This window comes from Argopecten irradians, chromosome 8 (genome assembly GCF_041381155.1).
Source record: "Argopecten irradians isolate NY chromosome 8, Ai_NY, whole genome shotgun sequence".
NCBI lineage: Eukaryota > Metazoa > Mollusca > Bivalvia > Pectinida > Pectinidae > Argopecten > Argopecten irradians.
In genome coordinates, this window is record NC_091141.1 from 22,508,637 (window position 1) to 22,530,437 (window position 21,801).

Below are 21,801 nucleotides of genomic sequence, written 5' to 3' on the forward strand. Positions count from 1 at the left end.
TTGACCGAGAAATCTCTTTGTAACTACATGAACATTACAACAAGCTTATTGCTGTCAGTATATTCAATGGTAAAGTGCAAAGGTCAAGCAAACATAACCCCAAATCGAATGTTGTTAGATCTTGCATGGGACAGATAATGTTCAAAAGTGCATGTGACTTGTACAATCTTGATAAAGCACACTATACATGTATATAGAAATCAAAATAAACAACTTTTTGTAAACAAGTCCCAATGTCATAGTGGTACAGAGAACACAACTCCGTCCATCTGGCTTAAAACTTTAATTTAAGCTACATAAACATCATACCTCGTTTACATCTCAAAATGATGCTGATCAGGAACATAATTATTACTGAAGTTTCAAAGTGATTGAATGAAATGGTACAAATAATATTGTAACAATGATCATGTTGTATATATTGTCGTGCCAGAATTGACTTTCATCGACTAGACCACCAGTCAGGGGGCTAAAGGCCCAATAAAACACAAGAATAATATAGCTAACAGAGTTGTCTCGCAGATCTTCTACAATGTGATTCAAAATATCAAGAACTTCAAGCGGTGAACATACAAACAAATTTTAGAGTTTAAAGTAAAACATAAAACATTGAAACATCAGAGATTCCAATGATCTGAGTACAATGGAATCTCGGCACGAACTGTCAAACAGAATTTGTTTCTTCTTAAGAGAATTAAATGACAAAATCAATCTGAGATATGATTACAAATGGTAAAACTAAAAGGCAAACTATATAAAGCACAAAGTTTCCTTGGGAGTTTTACAAAACATTTCACTGTTTGAGTTTCCTTGGGAGTTTTACAAAAAATTTTACTGTTTGAGTTTCCTTGGGAGTTTTACAAAAAATTTTACTGTTTGAGTTTCCTTGGGAGTTTTACAAAACATTTTACTGTTTGAGTTTCCTTGGGAGTTTTACAAAACATTTTACTGTTTGAGTTTCCTTGGGAGTTTTACAAAACATTTTAAACTGTATAGAGAACAGGGCTAGATCATAGATAATCATGACTTGATAGAGGTGGTTGCACTGATTTATTAGAGCTACGCCCCTAAGGTAAATGTCTGTTATTTTCTGTCCCTTTTCCACAAACCACAAACACTACTTATATCCTGTTAAAAGCTCTCTTCAGTCGAAAGTTTCCCTATAACAATGACAAATTCCTTTCAACATGTTTCACAATGCGTCTTTGAATTATTTTTCCTCGTGCATTTGTTACTGTGTCATCCTATATACAGTTCTCCATACTTCCTTGCTCAGTGTAAAAATAAGTTATCCCTTTTGGAAATTAATCCTGGTCTCCTGTGAAAATTCTTCCAAACTTCTACTAGAGCACTTTAATTATCAATTCACACTTGTCTGTATTGTTACAGTGTCGCAAAGTCTTCTCTAAAGTTCCACTAAAACGTAGTGCTATGCCATCACTAGCTTTATAAGCTGTTGTAATTTGGAAAAGCATTCATATATTTTCAGCGACAGCAGAACTCGTTGTCTGCTTGTGTGTTTTAATTCGGTGTTGAACCATAGCAGTGTGGAGAAATTGCCTCTCTATGTCATTCCCAATCTCCTCGTATTCATTCTGGTAAGCGCCACGCTGAGTGGTGAAATCATCTCTAGGTCATTTTACAGAGGAAGCGTATCGGTAACATCTTAATCTCTCCGTGATCTGTCTTTATTACTCCCTCTCCACCGTCTATACTCAGTAGTATACCAGTCAGCTCTCTCTCCTCGCTCAAAATTACCTTCGCCTGCAAGCAAAAAACACAAAATTTCAGAAAAACAATGCCTGCGACAATGTCTATTATAATCATAAAACCAGGTAAGAACATGCTTTCGAACACTTTAAAGAACATTTCAAATCTGACGAGTTGAAGATCCAAAATATTTTTCATAGAATTTATTTCTAAAATCAGGATAGACATTGGTAACACTTTATGCCCCTCCACTCATAGGGGCATAAAAGCCCTAATCAAAAGAACTCGCCTGAACAACCTTCCTAGGCAATAGACACTAACAGTTTCACGAACATTCCTTGTCTTTAATATTCTCCATTGAAAAGCATTACAGAAATCAATGAAAGCTCCTTAAGATTTTTTCTAAAACTTCTGTTATGCTTTTCTATGAAGAATTTTGTGTTAAGGAAAGGTAAGGACTGTTGTTGAAACTAGGCCCGGAACAATAGCTAGGTGTACTATGCTGGATAACAAAAATGAATACAAGCAAACTAACTTCTGTGATACTTCGACTAAAGTATACAATGTATGTACACATATAGAGAAGTCAGAATGTGTCTGTCTATTTGACAAATGGCTCAAGAGCTGACACAAATCAGATTGAATAGCCTTTCTTAGTTAATAGTTCCTGTCTTAGTGACAAGTACTGGCAAATGACCAAGAGAGATCACCCACAACTCACCTTGTCGCCCTTCTCGGGTGGTACTGGCTCGAGATGATCACATGCCACGTTGACTGTCTTGTCTTCCTCTGCGATATACACTGAACACATTCCACCCTATAACATATGGTAAAGTTTTCTTACTTCATGTGTACAATTATAAACCCACATGTTTCCTACACATTAGAACCTCAATAACTCAGAAGAACCATGGTAAAATTGGGAATATTCCAGTTAGGTTCTCTTGGATCAACATTATACATTGTAGCAGTACTATGATTTTAAACAGGATTACTAGAACATATCATTCACTCATTTTATCATTTCTCAAAGCTTGAGTTTCTGCACTTAAGGATTGTAAAAATTGAAACTTCTAATACCCGGTACTTATTCAATAAAATCTTACACTGAACAATTATTATCCTATATTTACAGTTTGCACTGACATGGACTCAATAACCATGCTTTCTGGTATTATCATTATCAGTGTAGCACGGCGTGGCGATTCTATTGTTACGTGAATAGTTGATGGCGTAGCAACGCGGGATCATGACCCAACTATTGGCGGGACCCCACTTTTTGACTCGATTCCAATCAGCTGTTCAATCGAATTTGTTGACGTTGACAAAAAAAAAATGTGTATTTCAATAAAAGATATGCAATTGCCGCGGGAATTAATAATATTCATTTACTTGAAAAACTGTAAATATGAGGAATAGATTTTTATTTTGTTGAGGTTATGAGGGTATAATGATAATGGAGCCCGTGTAAATTTTATGTAACCCGGCTTTGCCGGGGTTACATAATTTACACGTGCTCCATTATCATTATACCCTCATAACCTCAACAAAATAAACATCTATTCCTTAATATTGATATACTCACAGTAACACTTCTGATGGTTCCCGTCTGATATATAAGATTGGGATCGTCATGTGTTTCCCTGATTTTAACCTCAATCTCTGTCGTGTGCCAATCTGCCATACTGTGGTCCATCGCCATGCCGGGTGTCTGTGGGGTGTACGGTGCCCCTGGGGTCATAGGACTGTATCCCATGGGTGACGGACTGCTAGAGAATGCCCCAGGGGAGGGGGACGGCTGGTAACCACCTGGACTCGGTGTACTGCCAAAACCAGCTGGACTAGGTGCTGATGATGTAAAATGTTTCATTTCAAATTATTTTATTAAATCAGTAGATTTAACATGGATCGGGCAGCAGGCAAAAGCTATATATGCATGCTCCAAAATATATAATACATGTACACATTATTAGTGGATTTGATTCTCAACAACGCTGGTCTATTTTTCTGCATTATGAATTTGACTTTTTTTTTCAATTGAGCTTAATTAACTTACTCTTCTTTTGTACTGAAGTAGGTCATGTACAGTTTTATTATGTTAGAGTTGGAAATTGCTATGAAAACACATATTCAACAAAATCCTCTCACTTCAGTGAATATTCTGTTCCAATTTACAGTCAAACCTCATTTGAAGATCAATTGTAAAACCAGAATTTTGAAAATTGATTAAACCGAAAACCACTTTATTTCAGGTTTTATACAATTATTTGCGAAACATTTGCATTTGTGTTCGAGCTATCTTGCACAATTAGTTGAAAATTATCTAGCATTTACAAAATAACAGAAAAGTAAATAAATTGAATAGAATTTACCTTGATAACTAGCAGGAGAGGGGGAAGCTTGTCCATAGGGTGAGTAACTTGTCCCTGGGGTTTGGGGTGTGAAGGGCCCCTGAGGGCTGGGCGTGCTCTCTGGGTACCCTGGTGTTGCAGGGTTAGGGGTGTTGTAGTTGGCTGGGGATGACTCGTCAAAACTGTAGTCTTCAAATTCTGAATTCCTGTATTAAATACATAGATCATACATGCTTCAATCTTCAAATTCTAATATGTGTCTTCAGTTGATAATATTCCAAACTTCAAAATCTGAATTCTAATACTTCAAAAGTTCCACTAATAGATAAATGCTTCAAAATATGAATTCGGAGAATTGCATGATAAACCAAGTTCAGCCTAAAAACTTTTTTTGCGGCTATTCAATTTCGCTTTTTCCATTTAAAAACAAGTTTACGAAGATTAACATTTGTGAATTCTAAAATTGAATGGAATGGTTTTTAACATAAATGATGTAGATGCTAAATCTCAGAGATAAACTTTCCGAACTTACCTGGATAACAAAATTCACAAAAGTAAATCACACGTAAAAGAAAGTTGTTTTACAGTAGCCTGGACTTACCTGCTCGGTGTGTTTGGATTGGCTGGGTCCCAGGCACTAGCTCCGGGCGTCATACTGCCAGGCTCGTGAAGCGGCGTACGACTGCCAGGGGTACCATAGTGAGGTGTACGACTGCCATCGTGGAGAGGCGTTTGTGAACCATACATGGGTGTACGTGACCCATACATAGGTGTCTGACCTCCCATGTATGTTGGGGTCTTTCCGTATGATGAGGACAACCCACTTGGTTTGCCCCCTCTGTACAATAAAAACAAAAAAACAATCTGTACAATAAAAAACAATTAAATTGAAAACCAGAATGCACTGATATATATCTTATGCAGACATTTTCTCATAAATTTCTAAGTGATTTCATTTATAACAGCGATACCATTGTATAAATTATCATCATATTCGATTTATGCATTGTTCATAATATACAATGTACTAGAGTTCTGTTCTACCTAAAGAACCACTTGTATTGACAGGTATGTTATGCATGTAGATATTTAATTAATCTATTAACTCATTCACACCTATAGACTTATTTGACCTCTTCTAATTCCAAGACTGGAACAGTCCATTTACTATTTTCAGGGGTAAATGTTGAATATTAAACAGCAAGGCATGATTTGTTTATGTTTAACAGCCTATCTACAACCAGGATCATTTAGGGCCAAACTTTTATGATTAAACGAAAAAGTGGCAAAGTTAGTACAGAGGTATAGGTATACATACGTGAGAGTGGAAAGTCGGGTTTTATCCACGGAGATTGTCTTACAACTGGAATGTAGCTCAACACGAGCTGTTGAATCTGTGGCATCCTTTACAATACCAATATACCCTGGAACAAACAATCCAGTAGTCCGCTAAACATGCCTATATTATTAGGTTTTTCTTAATTTTTTATTTGCTTTTGCCTAATTCAGCTTGCAGAACCTCTTAAAAATATGAAATCGTAGGACAGATTTAGCGACTGATCTTATGTCATCTCATCTCTACAATCAGCAAAGTGCATGGCTCAGAAATAATTTCAAAGAGGTGTAATATTTTACTTAGCATAGAGATCTCACCTTTGAAAGGACCTTGAACAATCCTGACTGTCTGACCGATAAGTTCGCGATCACGTCGACTGAATCCCCCGCCCCCTCTACCTCGTCCAGGTGTGCCACTACCCGGAGTTCCCCCGCCCCCACTCGCTGGGTGGGCGGGGCTTGATAAGCGTGGAGACATAAAACCTGCCACTCCTATACTTGTTGTTGATTGCTGCAAAGTACAACAGGTAAATAAACACACATACAGAAGGTAAACAATTCTAATCAGACAAGAAAATCTCTTCAAAAAAATTACATATTCCACAGCTAGCAATGATTGGAAATATTAGAAATAACGTATGTTGTTCAATCAGCTGGTTGAAAACTCTAATCGGGAAGAAATAAATGCAAAAGAAGTCTTCTTTCTGTCGTAAATTTTGCTTCATAGTATACAAATGATACTCAGAATTTTTCTATTTTTGCTCACAAAAAAATAACAGATTGCAAACTGATATTATAAATATAATATGAAGACTTAGTGAAATTCATGACAGATACTCTATATATACGCAATAAGCATGCCCTCTCTCCGATGGACATAACTTGTACATTTGTGATATTTACCTTGGCCCCTCCAGCTAATACCAAATGTCTTGTCCGACACACAAAGTAACCACCATTTTCTGTCATCATCCTTGACATAAGGAAAGCGTAACTACGATATAAGTGCATGATTTCTCCTTGGCGACCCTGTAAATACAAATGATTTCTCCATAAGACAAAAAGATCTTAAATCTATTTCCCTTTTTCATCATTTGTAAAAGTGCTTAATAAATTTTCAAATACTTACTTCATTTGATCAGTTTGTTTAACACTTTGACCTTAAACATTTAATGAGTTTTAACTAATAATTAACTAATAATGTTTTGCCTTTTAACAAGAATGGTCCATTAATGACCTTGACAATTTGACCTGTTTGACCTGAAATTCTCAGCAGGTCATATCAACCTCATCATATGGTTCCTCTAATACTCTATCACCTTGACCTTGAAAACTTCATCTACCTTAACTACCAAGGTACTTACCGAATGTGGACCATCAATGACCTTGACAATGTCCTTGACCTGTATATTGTTACTTTCTGAATCGAGAGCTACAGCATTCTTGGTGTCTTTTTTTCGTGTGACAGATTGTGGCTTCACATTCAGTACCTAGTCGGGCAAGGAAATATTATTAATCATAGTTCAACATAAAATAACCTGTCTTCTGTATAAACTTAATAACGACCTCCATAAAAGTTTTATGCAACAGAATTTTGGATGGCCTCTCAAAGTCAAAGCTATCATCATCAAACTTTTATTTACTGATAAAAGGTATTTTTATTAGAGAAAACAGTTATTATGATTAAACAGTGCTACAATTTTCAGAAGGGCTAAATCACTGATTTTCACATTTTACAGAAATCTGGTCTAGATGATTCCGTACCTTGTTGTGCATACTGAGCACCTGGAAGTTCTCTTTCTCAAGTCTTACTATTGCCCCCATGGTCTGTGGACTACAAACAACAAACAAATCCTGGTGATAAATAACTCAATGGCTACATCCAGAATATTCTCATAGAATATAACATATAGTTCAATAGTGTAATATAATATCCTTATTTTTCAACTAGAATTGCATGAATGCACAAGATACAACAGATGATATTTTGTAAAAACCAGTCTCCTCTTTCTGTGATAGATCTGTCATCTGTCTGATTGTTCTGATATTTCAATTGGATTAACCCATTCACCCCTGAAGACACATAAAGATTCTTGTAGTTCTAAGCCTGGAACAGTCCATTTTTGAATTTAAGGGGTGAATGAGTTAATAATTGAATGAAACAAATGGAAAACAATGAAACAGTGATATATAATGCTAAAATCTGAAGACTGAACTAACAACAATGTAATTCAGTTGACCCTACCACCTAATATAAGAAGTCATTAAGTAAAACTTTTATTTTAAATGAATATTCGTAATACTATTACCATACATCAAAATTATGAGGAAGTACTCACTCAAGCTGGACAAGGTCTCCAAACTGAAACTGGCCCATAGAGTCCACACCAGTCGCCATGTCAGCACATAGCTGTAAGTCTCGAGGCAAAACTTTGAGCTGTAAAATGAACAAAATTATAAGTAGAATTTTTATTATCAAAATATATCTATCAAATCAGTATTGTTGATAGTTACTAGTATAACATTTTACAGAGTTTAGATTCACTGTTATCAAATTAACTTTCTCCTACTTAAAATCAGTCATGTTGACAACTTTCACCCATTTGCAGTACTGATAGCCTAACATTCAAACTGTTCCTCACAAGCATTAAAGGGACAATTCAGTCTAAGAGAACATTAAAATGTACATATATCGGAAAAAACCAGTTATGATGGAAATTAGATCAGTCGGCTTTACTGTGATATGCCTGAAAAGCCCATAGTTGTGACATATGTGTAGATGTTCAAACTCGCTTGCTGTCCGCCATTACACATTGTGGTCGAACTTCTTGTATGCCGAACCCTGTCCCTTGCTCGTAGAGTAATGCAACTTTTGTCTAGAACTGCTCAAATCGCTCTGACAGTAGTGTGTTTACCTTATTAGGTGAATTGTCTTGCCTAAAAACCATTTTATCACCTTCTCAGTGGTTATGTACCGGTATTGCATTTGTTTAACGTGCGTGACTTTGGCTCGGGTTGGGTACAGCGTCCATTTGTACCTGCTTAATCGTATTGATCAACGATTTGATATTTCAACGATATTAATCAAAATACTTACAATGATGTGGAATTTGTCAATATTTTATGTTATATGTTTCATAAGAAATGTAGAACAATACATTTATGCCATATTTTGCTTCTTGGTTATGTAAAAGAATTAGCCTGAGTGAATTGTCCCTTCAAAAGATTTTTTTCAATAATTCTCACATTTTAGCATGATATAGATGAAATAAAGGGTTCTCAATGTCTTAATTCGTATATCTTGTGGATTGCTCATTGATGTGTTTCAATAATTATTATTAAACACATGCTAAATATCTCTAGGGAATACTCCAAGGAATCCGTTCAGGAACTACAATATTAAACTAAAGACTGTTGATTCTTCTACATTATTTTTTGTTCACATTTTAGCAGATTTTCACAATCTAGTAGATCAAATAAGGGAAGAGAAAAATTCCAAATGAACATTCGGAATAAATTTGATAACCTTTCAGAGAAACAAATGTCTAAATTCATTCAACAATTTACCTCGTGCATGGTGAGATCAGAGAACAGAACCACCATGTTATCCTCAACTCGGACGATCAACCCTGTGTCTCCCTCATATCGACCTGCTATCACTTTCACATGGTCTCCCATCTTGAAGTGTTTCTTGAGCTCGTGACAGGGAAACTCTAGGGGATCTTTGAGATCTTCGTGTTTGGGCATCATGGTTATTTTGTTACCATCGACGCTGATGACTTTACCCTGAAGATGTATCAACTCGCCCTCGCACACCTCCACCACGTCTCCCGGGATCAGGGTGTGATTTACGTCCCCGGCTGATTTCTCAGGGATCACTGACAGGGTCAAGGTCAACACAGATGTTTTAATTCGCGGGGGCAATATTTCACAGGTTCCTTTATGGAGCATATTCGCGGAAAAATTCAATTTCGCGTTATTTCCTATAATTTTTTGAACTGTTGTTCCAAGGTATGTCAACGACTTTTTTTTTTTAATTTCACATAATTTGGAATTTGCAGATTTCAGTGAAATGTAAATACAGCGAAATTTCTAGTATTATCCCCAATTAGTAATAAGCTTTGTTGTGATTGTACTATAAAATTTGAAGAAGTAGAAACCAAACAGATGTACATAACATAAAGGGAAGGGGCAACCATATATAATACATGTATAACATTTTCTATTTTTGGGATTTAACTTCATATGGTATCTCCCTTCATCTCTGAAACTTACAATCATCTCCTCTTTCCACTCTCGGTTTAAAATTTCCAATATATTACAGAATTTAGTAATAACTCTCCATTAATCATTACAGAACCCTGTATAGTTTACTCAACCCCTCTTTGTGTCAGGGTTCTATGTACCAAGTATTATCAAAATCTGTCAAGTAGCTCAGGAGGAGTTCGCCGGATAAAGTTGTGTCTACAGACATTGGCCGGATAAAGTTGTGTCTACAGACAGACGGACAACCTGATTCCGGTATGCCCCGCTAACTTCGTTGCAGGGGGTATAACTACTTTAACTCAAGGATACAATCTACTTCTGCTCCTTCCGGTTGGTCTTCAAATTTCTCCAGCTCAGCTAGTGTTGGTTTGATTCCTTCTGCAATGATTGCAGACATGGCAAAACTCTTGAATAAGAAGCCTTTTCGGCTATATCTGTTGTTCTCAAACAAAAGGAAGTCACCATCTGTTGTTACTTCACCACCGATCGCCCTGAAATTAGTGGATTATTACATATATGAATTTTGTCTTCTCTTGAGTTGCAAGTTATTGACAGAACCTGATTAAACTGGGTAATGTCATGATTTCTGAATTTCATTTCGTAATCATATAAATATCAAATTGGTCCTTCCCATCATATTTTGTTATAGAGGTGGATCAACATATATCATTGTCATCGAAAATAAACAAAATGCTGGACTTGCAACATTGAGCATCAGCAATATATGTACCAGTAAAAAAAAAAAAAAAAAATTGGGCTTCAGCAATTACTTCTCTGTATGTTTCATAATTCTGACCTCACACTGACTTATATCGTACATAAACTAGAATAAAACCATCTTACCTAACCTGGTCCAGATCAAATAGTTTTTGTCCTGGCCGTCTTTTCTTTTTCCGTTTCTCTGCATCCTGAAATATCATAAAGCTAGCATCATTTTCTGTACAATGCTGATTTTGTTTCACATGAAACTTCTTCATTTCAGTATATTAAGGTTGTACATTATCCAACAATTCTTACATAAATCAGCAAAGAAAACAGACAGAACTGCGCTGCACATCATCTCTAGGTGATGCAAGTATTCAGCTCATCAAGTTATATTATCAGTTTGGCAGTAACTTACCACACAATATAAATTCTCAGAAAATATCAATACATTTAATCTCTCGTTACCTGTGCATTTCGTAGCACTCCTCTTTGTCTGGTGTAGTCAATTCTCGGTATCAGTTTCAAATGCACAATATTTTGGGCTGGCTCCACAAAATCAACCTGTTTAGAGAAAAAAAGAAAACAAACTTTGGTTTAAATAACAAATCAATGACATCTATTTACACCCATATGCTATTGTCAGAAAAGTTGATAATATTGGTAACTTTACATTGATTAACATATTAATCTTTCTTACTGTATTGCGATATTCAAGTGAATTGAATTAACATGAACCTGTTATTCCGTCTTTGCATATTACAGAGTTAGCTCCCTTGCGGGTAGGTATTGATTGTCAAGTCATTATTTTGTGAGCGCAATTCACACAGTTTTCTAAGAAAAGTATCACGTTACGCTCGCAAACACATATCGTCACAATCAATACCTACCTATAAGGGCAGATAACTCTGTAATATGCAAATACAGAATAGTGAATAATTATCAAGTTTTTATCCTACAAACTAGGAATAAATATATAGCTATGGTCATTTAAAGACATGGTCATTTAAAGACCTGGTGGTCAGAGTTCACAGAGAAAACCACCGGCCAGTGCTTGATAACTGCCTCATTTTGAGTGCTATCACACCATCCAGAAATTGATGGCAGAATGTTGGACATCTGGACAAGACAGCCTTAACCCTTATCACTCACATTCTTCTCCTCTCCAATTTTGATTCCCTGTCACCTACCTGAGCGAGATCTTCCTTGTACAAGCCACGCTTTAGTCGTACCCACGCCTTTGCTTTGAGCATTGTAGATTCACGTACAATCTTCATGACGTCTGTCATTTCCTTGATCGGGACCATCTACAGGGACACAATTTCAAAATCATAAATTTTCATATATATGATTTATCTAGACTCTGTTACATTCAGTTTCCATGTATTCATATTATTTTACATAAATAAATAAAATTTATTTTCTATACTACTGTATATTGTTTATATAGCCATTATGGTGATTTCACAAATTCCTCATTGCACTTTTTCAACTTTTAGGCAACTTTTTCAAGATCATATTTGCACTCAAATTTTATTGCATCAAAATAAATACATTTAAAGTAAAATGACAAGAGATTTTTTTCTCCAGTAACTCCCTCAAAACTTTTGAGTGATCGTGTGACTATACCTGCTGGGACCACAGCCCCATGCGTAGATTTCCAATGCCTTCTATAGCCTGTTTGACATGAGTCTGTTTGAAAGCCTCAATATAAATATAACCTTTTAAGCTTTCCTTGGATATCACAGCCTTGATCTGGAGAGGCTAAAATACAAAATGTTTGGGTAAAATATCATCGCAAACAAAAATCCAGATACCTCATATTCAAGTAAATCTTTTAAATCCAAGATTTTTATATTAAAGTCTATCCAAATAGAAATGGAAAGCTTGGAATTATCTTATCATATTAACATCAACATGAACATATCAAGATTTTTAAGAGACATTTTACAAAAGACTTCCAATACTTTACAACTTGATCAATATTTTCACTCAAAACAATAATGTTTTAAAGAAAATGAAAAATCTTATAAACCCACCAGTTTTCACTGACTTTGACAATGCATGGATGTTTAAATTTTTTCTAGAAGCAACAATGAAAAGGATTAAATTCAAGTTATTTCTGCTTCGGAGTGAATTTTATTTTTTTTTCTGCTAGATTATCTCCCTTAGATTAATCTTGAAGACATGAACAAAATGTACTTACTTCATCGGTAAACTGGTAAGCAATAAATTTTCGCATAAGCTGGATGGCAGTCTCACGTTCAAATCCAATCCGGCACTTGACAAGCCACAGATTGGGGTCCCTGCAATGACATTTTTGTTACTATAGTTTCATTAAAGATTACAAAATTGTTTTAATACTTTGGCAAAACATTTCAAAATAATTGAACAAATATTGCATAAAGTATGTCTCAAACAAAAATGAAAATGATATAATATAGAGAAACCATAAAATAGTGTTCACATTTTTTTAGTCGGCATTTTAAAGAGATTCAAATTCAAGTTAAGAAAACTTGAGGCCTTAAAAATGTGAAGGGCACTTAGAGGGACAGGGTGTTTATTAGGTCAAATACAGTATTGGCATTAAAGTCTAAGATCAACCCAATGTTTAGATAAAATCATCAAGTCTATCATTAATTCATTTTATTATGATCTAACCTGCCATCAGACTACATTCTTCATTGATAAACAAATCCTCCAAGGATCTTAGTCAATTCATACAATTAAATATCTTTAATGAAATTTAAAATCAGATGTTTTTGAATTATTTTTTTTTCATATGATGAAAATGTCACTACAGATTGTTGTATAGATGATGAAGCACTTACTTTACACCTGGGAGTAAACCTTGTTGTGTGATTTCGTCGGACATTTCTGCTCCCTCTCCAAACCTCTCTGTGAGCGAGGAGTCCTCGTATTTCTGTCTGTAGTAAGCCTCAATTTCATCTTCTTTCTGTGACCTGCGAAATAAGAATGTATATCTTACACATTTTTAGCAGTAAAATAAAGTTTTTGTCGTTTTAAACCACACAATACAATATCCATTACTCATTTGGGGAAAAAGCAAAACAATATTCTATTTTAGGCAACATTCATAATGATAGGGTGGACGTGAACATCATTTTTTTTTTTAAATTACTTGTATGGGAATCAAAAACTTATAGCATGAACAAGTTCTCTCTTAAAATTTTGAAGTCTTTTTCATTGAATTACTGAATTATTCTTGTAACGTCTTGTGCTTTAATCTGGTTATTTGAAGTTGACAAAGCTTAAAAGATTTGACACGTACTTGAATAAATGTTCAAGTCGGCGGTTTCCTTCTATTTCTCTGGCTGTCGGACCCTCGTAATTTGATTTGGCTTCAATCAGATCTTCAGCTCCCGACTCCCAGTCATCTTCATCATCCTCACCCTCGTCATCGACGTCTGAAATCAGACTCGCAAGTTAAAATAGAAACAAAAGTCCTGACAGCTTTCCTCATTGCAATCTTCAATCAAATTCTGAAATAAGTTTAAATAGCAACATTGATCTTCAAAATCTGAAGTCCTACTCCCAAATATGCACAAATTACCCCTTTTATCATAAACATCTGATTTGTGAAACCAACAAGAGCTGTTGGAGAACAGCAAAGCTCGCCTATTCAGAAGAAGTTGATGTTCAAGTATTTACTATTTAAAAATATCAAGCAGTGCCCTCAGTCTATATTATTTTTCCTCCAACAGAAGTTGAAATGTCTATTTTGCAGTATAAATTTTTTATGGTAAACACAGACAATGTTATGAGTCTATGTGAAAAAACTTAAACATGGAAATATGACAAATTAACAGACTCAAAAACCCCTAAAGGGCCCCAAATTGGTTGTATTATCACGTTCAGCATCCATACACATTAGGAAAATAAAATCATAAACATTTATGATGACTTAAGCTTAAACAATAGACAAAATAGAAACTTGCTCAAAAACTTTAACATGGAAATATGACAAATTAACAGACTCAAAAACCCCTAAAGGGCCCCAAATTGGTTGTATTATCACGTTCAGCATCCATACACATTAGGAAAATAAAATCATAAACATTTATGATGACTTAAGCTTAAACAATTGACGAAACAGAAACTTGCTCAAAAACTTTAACGTGAAAAGGGACGCCAACGCTGACGCCGACGCCAGGGTGACAACATTAGCTCCCCCTATTCTTCGAATAGGCGCGTTAAAAAAATATTCATTTCTGGGGCTATTAATGGAAACATGGAATAGAAAATGTAATATAACACTGCTAATTCTAGCTGGAAATGCATCAAGGTAAAACTGAAATACATCATAAACGGCAAAACTGCAGTGGAAAAAATCCTTTATTTTGCTCTGCATTTGCATTTTTGGTTAAAAAATCATCAAAAATTTCAGTTTGCGATATTTGGACATCAAACATTTGGTGACTTCAACATGTCTGTAATTTAAAAGCTTCATCAATCAATGGTGTTGTTTGATTTTAGAGTGTAGCAGTCTTACCGGCTTCATCAATGATGAAATTTGAGAGTCTCGGCTTCTTCTTCTTTCTCCTTCCATCTTCATCCTCTTCTTCCTCAGAATCATATTCCTGAAAAAAAAATACAATCAACATTTTAAACACAACAGATAAAATACGGTTTGCAATTTACATATAGATTTCAAATAAATTTTACATAGCACAGATACAGGAAATTTATAGTAGGCTTATGAGTTATTTCTCATTTAATATTTTTTTATCTGTGATTTTCTGACTGATTCCAACACTAGTATTAAAACATTGATTCCTTTAATCTGAAGGGGACAAATAATTAATAACTTTAAATTACCTCTTCATCTTCTGACAGCACATTCTTCCGTCGATGTCGGACATCCACGTCACTACCTTCTCCCTAAGGGAATAATTGAGGAGAGTTAGAACTTTGCTGATGAAATTAGGCAGCTTCATCATGATAAAATTACAATTATACATTGTACAAAATAATCACTATATATTGTGCTTCATCAGCGAATAAAAGACCAGACAATCATCAAACTTGTTACGAGCATTTCCATTGGCTTAAAAATTTACTTTATCAGCCCATAAAGGAAAAAATGGCGTCGCCGTTTGTAACGTTGCTTCTGATTGGCTGAGATGACGGCGTAATGATTTCATAGACAAAAGAGTCCCAAAATGAATTTTAAATATTGAAGAGATTATCTTTAGTAAATTGAATTATAAGGATTAATTTGAATAGATTTTTTATGTTATGGAGATATAACACAAAAATCTGAGTGTACTCTCATCATAAACCGCTTCGCGGTTTATTTAGAGTACACTCAGATTTTTGTGTTATATCTCCATAACATAAAAAATCTATTCAATATTGTGCTTCATCAGCGAATAAAAGACCAGACAATCATCAAACAAAATTTTCATTGGGGTACTTCATGTAATATCTGCCAATTTTGGCAATGTAAATCTGTATGTTGTGATAGAACGGTTAAAAAGAGAATCTTGTCTGCATATTCCTATGCTCTAAAGAAGCTAATTTAAATCTATTGAATACATACAATCACATGGTACATGCATGTCCAAAAGGAATGTTTCATTTGCTGGAAACCAACCCCTCTACTGCGGCTGTTCTTACTGATCAATTGCTGTTATATCTACAGAGTATACGTATCCACCTCTGTATAAGGACTGTTATTGGCTGTTATGTCTACCAAGTACCCACCTTTGTACAATGACTGTTATTGGCTGTTATGTTTACCGAGTACCTACCCCACTATCAGATCCACTCCCCCTGCTTCCGGCTGGACTCCTGCCACCTCCACTCCCCGAGACACTGCCGGCGGGACTGCCAGGACCACTGGTACTGTGTACACTCTCAGGGTCGGAGAAATCACTGTCCGCACTATCGTCAGACATGATGTCTAGTTTTACTGCAATGGTTCAAAAAGTTTTATTATTATTGTAGTATATTCAATTTGACAATCATAATGCATTTTGAAAAATCTTCTCTACTCGTAAACAATTTCTGCTTTCACCTTCACCAAGTCCATGTCAGACTTTTATGAAAATGTGGTAACAAACGAATTGTTACCAATTCATGTGCATTTAAAAAATCCTGCAATACATCTATGACTACCGTTACATGGTGAATGTAACTTAAGATAGTGCATAAAGTATCAACTATTATCAGCAGGAAATTCAATATTAGACCATACCCGGTACTTTTTGCCTGTTAAATCTAGCTATGGTACTGCCTGATTTAAGCTAAATTACATTAGATAGAGTAGAAAAGTACCTCCTGAAATTGCCACAATAGTGCACGCACTCCTCCCCTGAAGACAATGAAACCCCTGTAGGTGTATCTATATTGTACTAAATATCGGCTGTCTCTTTAAATGAACCAATTTCTTTTTAGTCATACAGTAAAAGTACTCCCATAACATGAGAGTCGACTGGTCAGCCGTTTTTTTATCGGACCTTATTATGCTGACTGTCGACTCTCATTTCCGAAGGCCTATTTCTTTGATGCAGCTTCCGACGTCAGATGAAGGCGGAAGGAAAAGTGCAATAATATCAATATTTCTTGCTCTAACAGTGATAACATTGATGTGTACTTACAGTTTAGGTATTAATTATCCCATTAATCTAGGAAACCCATAATTTGAGGCCTCATAAAATAGTATTTTAGCGGATTAGATATGACGAATCCCTTCTGTAACATTTTGACCTAGTTTCAAATATGGCGGCTGGTTACTACAAAAAACGGAACGTGAATTCAAGCGGGCAGAATGCAAGTAAAAGTTAAGGCAGATCAAGCGTTTTGGGGACTTTGCAATTCGTTTTTTCTATTTACCGGGCGGATCGCTTTCATCATGAAGTTTTGTCTGGGTCATGAAAGTTTACGTTAGGAGATGTAAATATTTGTTTTAAATGGATTTTACGGCTGATTTTGTCAAAAAAATTGTTGATTTATGAAAAAGAGGTAGGTTTTTGACATTGATGACGATTTAAATATGATTTAAACGTTTTATATTGTCACAATCCAAACTTTGAAAATGTTACCCTCAGCATCGGGTAAATGGCCTATCGGAAGTTAGAGGTTAGACACGACGTAATGTTCCAAAAGTGTCTCGTCGTGCTATACCTCTAACATTGTTGGAGTAACAGTAAAAGGTGCTATTATTGAGGAACCTTGGGACAAATAATCACTTTGTTATAAACAAAAATAATACCCCCTGAAATTGGGATTGTAGCTCCTCCCTTGAAAGATTATGTTTAGGAACCTTGGGACCAAATATCACTATGTTATAAGCACTGTTCGTCATACAGATCAGATATATTTCATAGGCAAATTATAGGAACATTGACAAGGAATGAAAATTACTGTTTTACCATGAATTTATTGTGGGCGTGTTCGTTAGTACTTATAAATATAAATGTTTTAATGGAAAAGTTTTAGCTATAAAATGAAAGGCTAACTTAGAGAAAACCGGCAAGATCTGTTGGTTTACTAGGATGCTTTTGTTTGTGGAATGGTATACAAGTTTTTTGAAATACAGACAAAAAATGCTCGCATCCTGGTAACATTTACCACTACTGTAGAGTGAGGGTTCATCATTCTATACACACCTGAAGATTTTGATAATCTTTTGTAAATAATTAGGTATTAACTGTTTATTCTTTATTCATTATATAGTCAGTTGTAAATGCCTTTTAAGGCTTGCAACTTTGTTTATGTGTTGTAATATGTTGTAACAAATGTATCGACTCTAAATAAAGATAACTTTGTAGCTTGAAAATGTTTTATCACCAAAAATAAGAAACTTAGATGAATGTGAGAAATTATCTCAAAAAGTGAGCATATGTCTCATAGTGTTAATACGGTCAGAGAATCAGGCATAAAATTAATAGTAAATAAACTTATCAAAATCTGTAATATGGTACATTGGATTTATTCATTCTGACAAAATTAGAGGTGTAGCATGACAAGATACTTTTGAATTTTCATGTCATGTCTAACAGACATTGTCAATCGGAAGTTTCTTAATTCTATGCACCTGTTAATGTTATTGGATTAGGATATTCAAATCATTTTTCCATAGTCTACTTTGACAAGTTGTGCACAGGTTGACATAGCAATAATTGTAACAGTAACAAATCAAAGGTGCTTGAAATATACAGTGATAAGTACATTTTTATAATATAGATAAAAAGACAGAACTTCAAGAACATGTGTTCTGTTGGACGAATATGAAATATTGAAACACAATTGTGCATAATGTGATCAAGTAGCCGGTTCTTCCAGTAAGTTTATCGATGAGATTATTAGATCTAATGGTTAAAATGTATGCCGTTCAATGACGGTATAGTGACTTCCATAAACACTGTGAGTGCAGCACCCTAAACATAAAATAGCACCCTGAATAGGCCTAAACTATAAAGGCTCATAAGGAACTGACGAAATCAGAGTGAGCTGCAGTGAACAGTCGTGAAACGTGTGATAAACAATTCCAGAATATTGATGTATCACTACATTCCAGAGACAAATAAGACTGTCAAACATTACATTAGATATGTAATTTCACCGGCGTCTTTTGTTATTTTGGCTGTTAAAGGATTCGTCAAAGATTTTGGGCCTCTGAAAATAACAAACCTTTCTCTCTATTTTCAATATCCTCGTTTCAGTAGATGGCGCTTCCTTGCAGATGGCGAGAGCTAGTATCTTTAGTTTCGTAGCTTTTGCTGTACTGGTTGGACCTAAGTGTTCGTTTATTAATTAAATACGGACCTTAGGCTTTTACATTGTTTTCAGACGAGCCTAAGCAAAGCCCTCGCAGGCCTGTATCAAAAACTGCAGGTCCGTCAAAATTTATACTTGAAATAATGACTTTAACCAATGGTCGAACCGGTTGTTCCGAATAAACGAAAACGGCGAGAGCTAGTATCTTTAGTTTCGTAGCTTTTGCTGTACTGGATTATCTCCCTTTACTCAATTATTTGTTCATCCATTTGTTGAAATACTTATTAGCTTATTATATGCTAGCTTTAAATTAATAAACAGAAAAAAATGTATGTTTTCTTAGTATAAACAGCAAACAGATTAAGAACTGCACAGTACAGCACGGTGTTCAATAAGAACTGCACAGTACAGCACGGTGTTCAATACCTTTACATAAAGAAATCTTTGAGGCACTCTATTCTAAAAAAACCAACAGCCAGTAGTATTTGTGGTACGATTCTGTAACATCCATCAGAAATTTAGATTAATATTCATATTTATGCTTTTTTTACAAGTCACTTTTTTTGTTAATATTAGTTCAAGCAACTGCCAAAATACAAATTCAATTGGTGCATTGTTTCTTTTATATTTTTCAGTTCAGCAATTTATACACATGTGGTACTTACCTTAAAGTCAGTGAATTTCTGACCACTTTGATGCATTGCGTTGTGTTTTTATAGTGTCGGAAGTGTTTATTTACTATAGGGTGAAGCATGAGAAGGACGAGTTCATGTTTCCGTATACTCTCGGGAAGTTAATGTCATCACCTTTTAAAATTATATATATACACTGTATAACAAAACTGTTTTGACTAAGCATACATAATACACATTTAAAATGCAAATACAGGGGTTATTGATACTGATGATACCCACTTGTTAACTTCGTAATCCTTAATAATCGTAATATTTCCCTGGAGTATCAAGGATACATGTAGGTTGTCAGACAGTACATTGTATGTGCTCATCGGTAGTAAAATTGCGTTTAATATAGGTATTTAAGTGGTTAACTTAACGAATAAAATAAGAATGAATAATTGATGATCATATCACTCATTATACCAGAAACATGTTTCTGATTATATTGACTCGATTCCGACTACAGGTCTCTATTGAATGGAATATTGTGATACAGTATTTCATATAGAGAAAAAATGTCGATAGAGCCAAACGCCTGTGCTCCGACATATACCATAGGAACCTGAGACAGATCCTGTGACATGTTCAATAGATTTATTCCCGCCGAAAGTGGTCATGGAGTCGACGTCTTTAAATCGAGAAATCGGAAAGTTAATCCGGTATATCGACGATAATATTGGTTCGATAAAGTATATTTATCTAACCTGCCGCCATCAATTAATAAATTAACGATGGAAAGTATTGATCAACGGATATATCTGATAATTTATGCCATGTCCATCCTCGATACTCCATGGGTTCCGATCACTTACGATTTTTTCACCCCTGGACTATCTCGTGGTAAAACTGGAGGCAACAGAACAGGTAATATAGCCGTTTGATGTACATCAAAAGCGCCGCTCTGTGCACTGTGGTTGACTATGTGGCTTTGGTGTAAGGCGTCGCCCTTTCTGTAGTCTTCAAAGGAAATCTTTGCTGGCCTATGATTGGTCAAATATTTTCCGCTGAGCTGCTTTCAATTTTACTATGAGATAGTCCAGGGGTGTAGAGATCGTAAGTGATCGGAACCCCTGGAGTATCGAGGATGTGCCCATGTCCAGCGGATAAATCTAGTGGTATACATCTTAAGTCTCTGCAGGCTGTGATTGGTCATTTAATTTCTCCTGAACTGCCTCCAGTCTTATTATGAGATATTCCAGATGGATATATAACGTCAGTGATAGTAACCCATGAAGTATCGAGGATGATGTTTATTACGAGAAGAACGATGGTCATATGACGTCACCCTGAAGAACACAACGTTAAGGTAATGACGCCACAGAAGGAATGCTAACTGGATGTTTATGCTAAGATGATCAGAGACTTAGATATAATATTATATCTAAGTATCTGATATTAGCCAATGAGAATAGAAGAAAATCAGCACTAATACATTATACTGACATATGTATGATATCATTCAATTCAGTGAGCTATGATTCATTCATTCATTCATTCATTCATTCATTCATTCTTTATTTCCTCTAAAAGAGATACTATTTATGTTCAATATATTCAAAAAGAGAGTGAAAAAGAAAAGTTCAACACATTACGTTATCGCGGGAAAAAAATAATAATAACAATTTACACAGTCATTTCAGTGAGAACGTTTCCTCGGCCGCCAGGAATGCGTGGGACGCTGCTCTGATGAAGCGTGTGGCCATCAATTCAAAGTCTTTGTTAGGATCTGTGTTTGGGCTGTGTCTTCCGAAGATAATTTGGACAAATTCTTCGTCTGAGGCATTATCTACAGTTAAAAATGTATCAATACCACAAATATCAAGTACTTGTGTGGTGAATCTGTCTCTGATACATACGGTGACGTCACAATGTGTGACGTAATGGCGGATGAGATCTGTGAAAATCCTTTACCACATTTTTTACATGTTTTTTTCTTGAGATTGTGGTGGATATGTCAATGATTTAGATACAAATCTCGCACAAATGAGAATAGAAGAAAATCGGCACTAATACAT

General features: G+C 35.3%; 1 protein-coding gene across 3 annotated transcripts; it reads right to left on the reverse strand.

Annotated features, from left to right (window-relative positions):
• Positions 1 to 268: 268 nt before the first annotated feature.
• On the reverse strand, positions 269 to 19,872 carry LOC138329698 (transcription elongation factor SPT5-like). 3 transcript variants are annotated; one of them, XM_069276959.1, is made up of 24 exons: positions 19,775 to 19,872; positions 16,139 to 16,299; positions 15,204 to 15,266; positions 14,878 to 14,965; positions 13,657 to 13,792; positions 13,196 to 13,327; positions 12,571 to 12,670; positions 11,994 to 12,128; positions 11,555 to 11,671; positions 10,833 to 10,928; positions 10,506 to 10,570; positions 9,972 to 10,153; positions 8,964 to 9,274; positions 7,736 to 7,833; positions 7,161 to 7,230; positions 6,761 to 6,886; positions 6,300 to 6,425; positions 5,715 to 5,907; positions 5,380 to 5,485; positions 4,663 to 4,899; positions 4,083 to 4,267; positions 3,296 to 3,558; positions 2,432 to 2,527; positions 269 to 1,764 (listed from the first exon to the last, which is right to left on the reverse strand). In XM_069276959.1, exons 2-24 carry the CDS (start codon positions 16,283 to 16,285, stop codon positions 1,630 to 1,632), a joined length of 3,207 nt encoding a protein of 1,068 aa, XP_069133060.1. In that variant the 5' UTR covers positions 16,286 to 16,299; positions 19,775 to 19,872; the 3' UTR covers positions 269 to 1,629. The 3 variants fall into 3 exon arrangements, with proteins under 3 accessions (XP_069133060.1, XP_069133058.1, XP_069133059.1); XM_069276957.1 differs by lacking the exon at positions 19,775 to 19,872 and adding an exon at positions 19,023 to 19,120; XM_069276958.1 differs by lacking the exon at positions 19,775 to 19,872 and adding an exon at positions 18,936 to 18,956.
• Between the last annotated feature and the right edge of the window lie 1,929 nt (positions 19,873 to 21,801).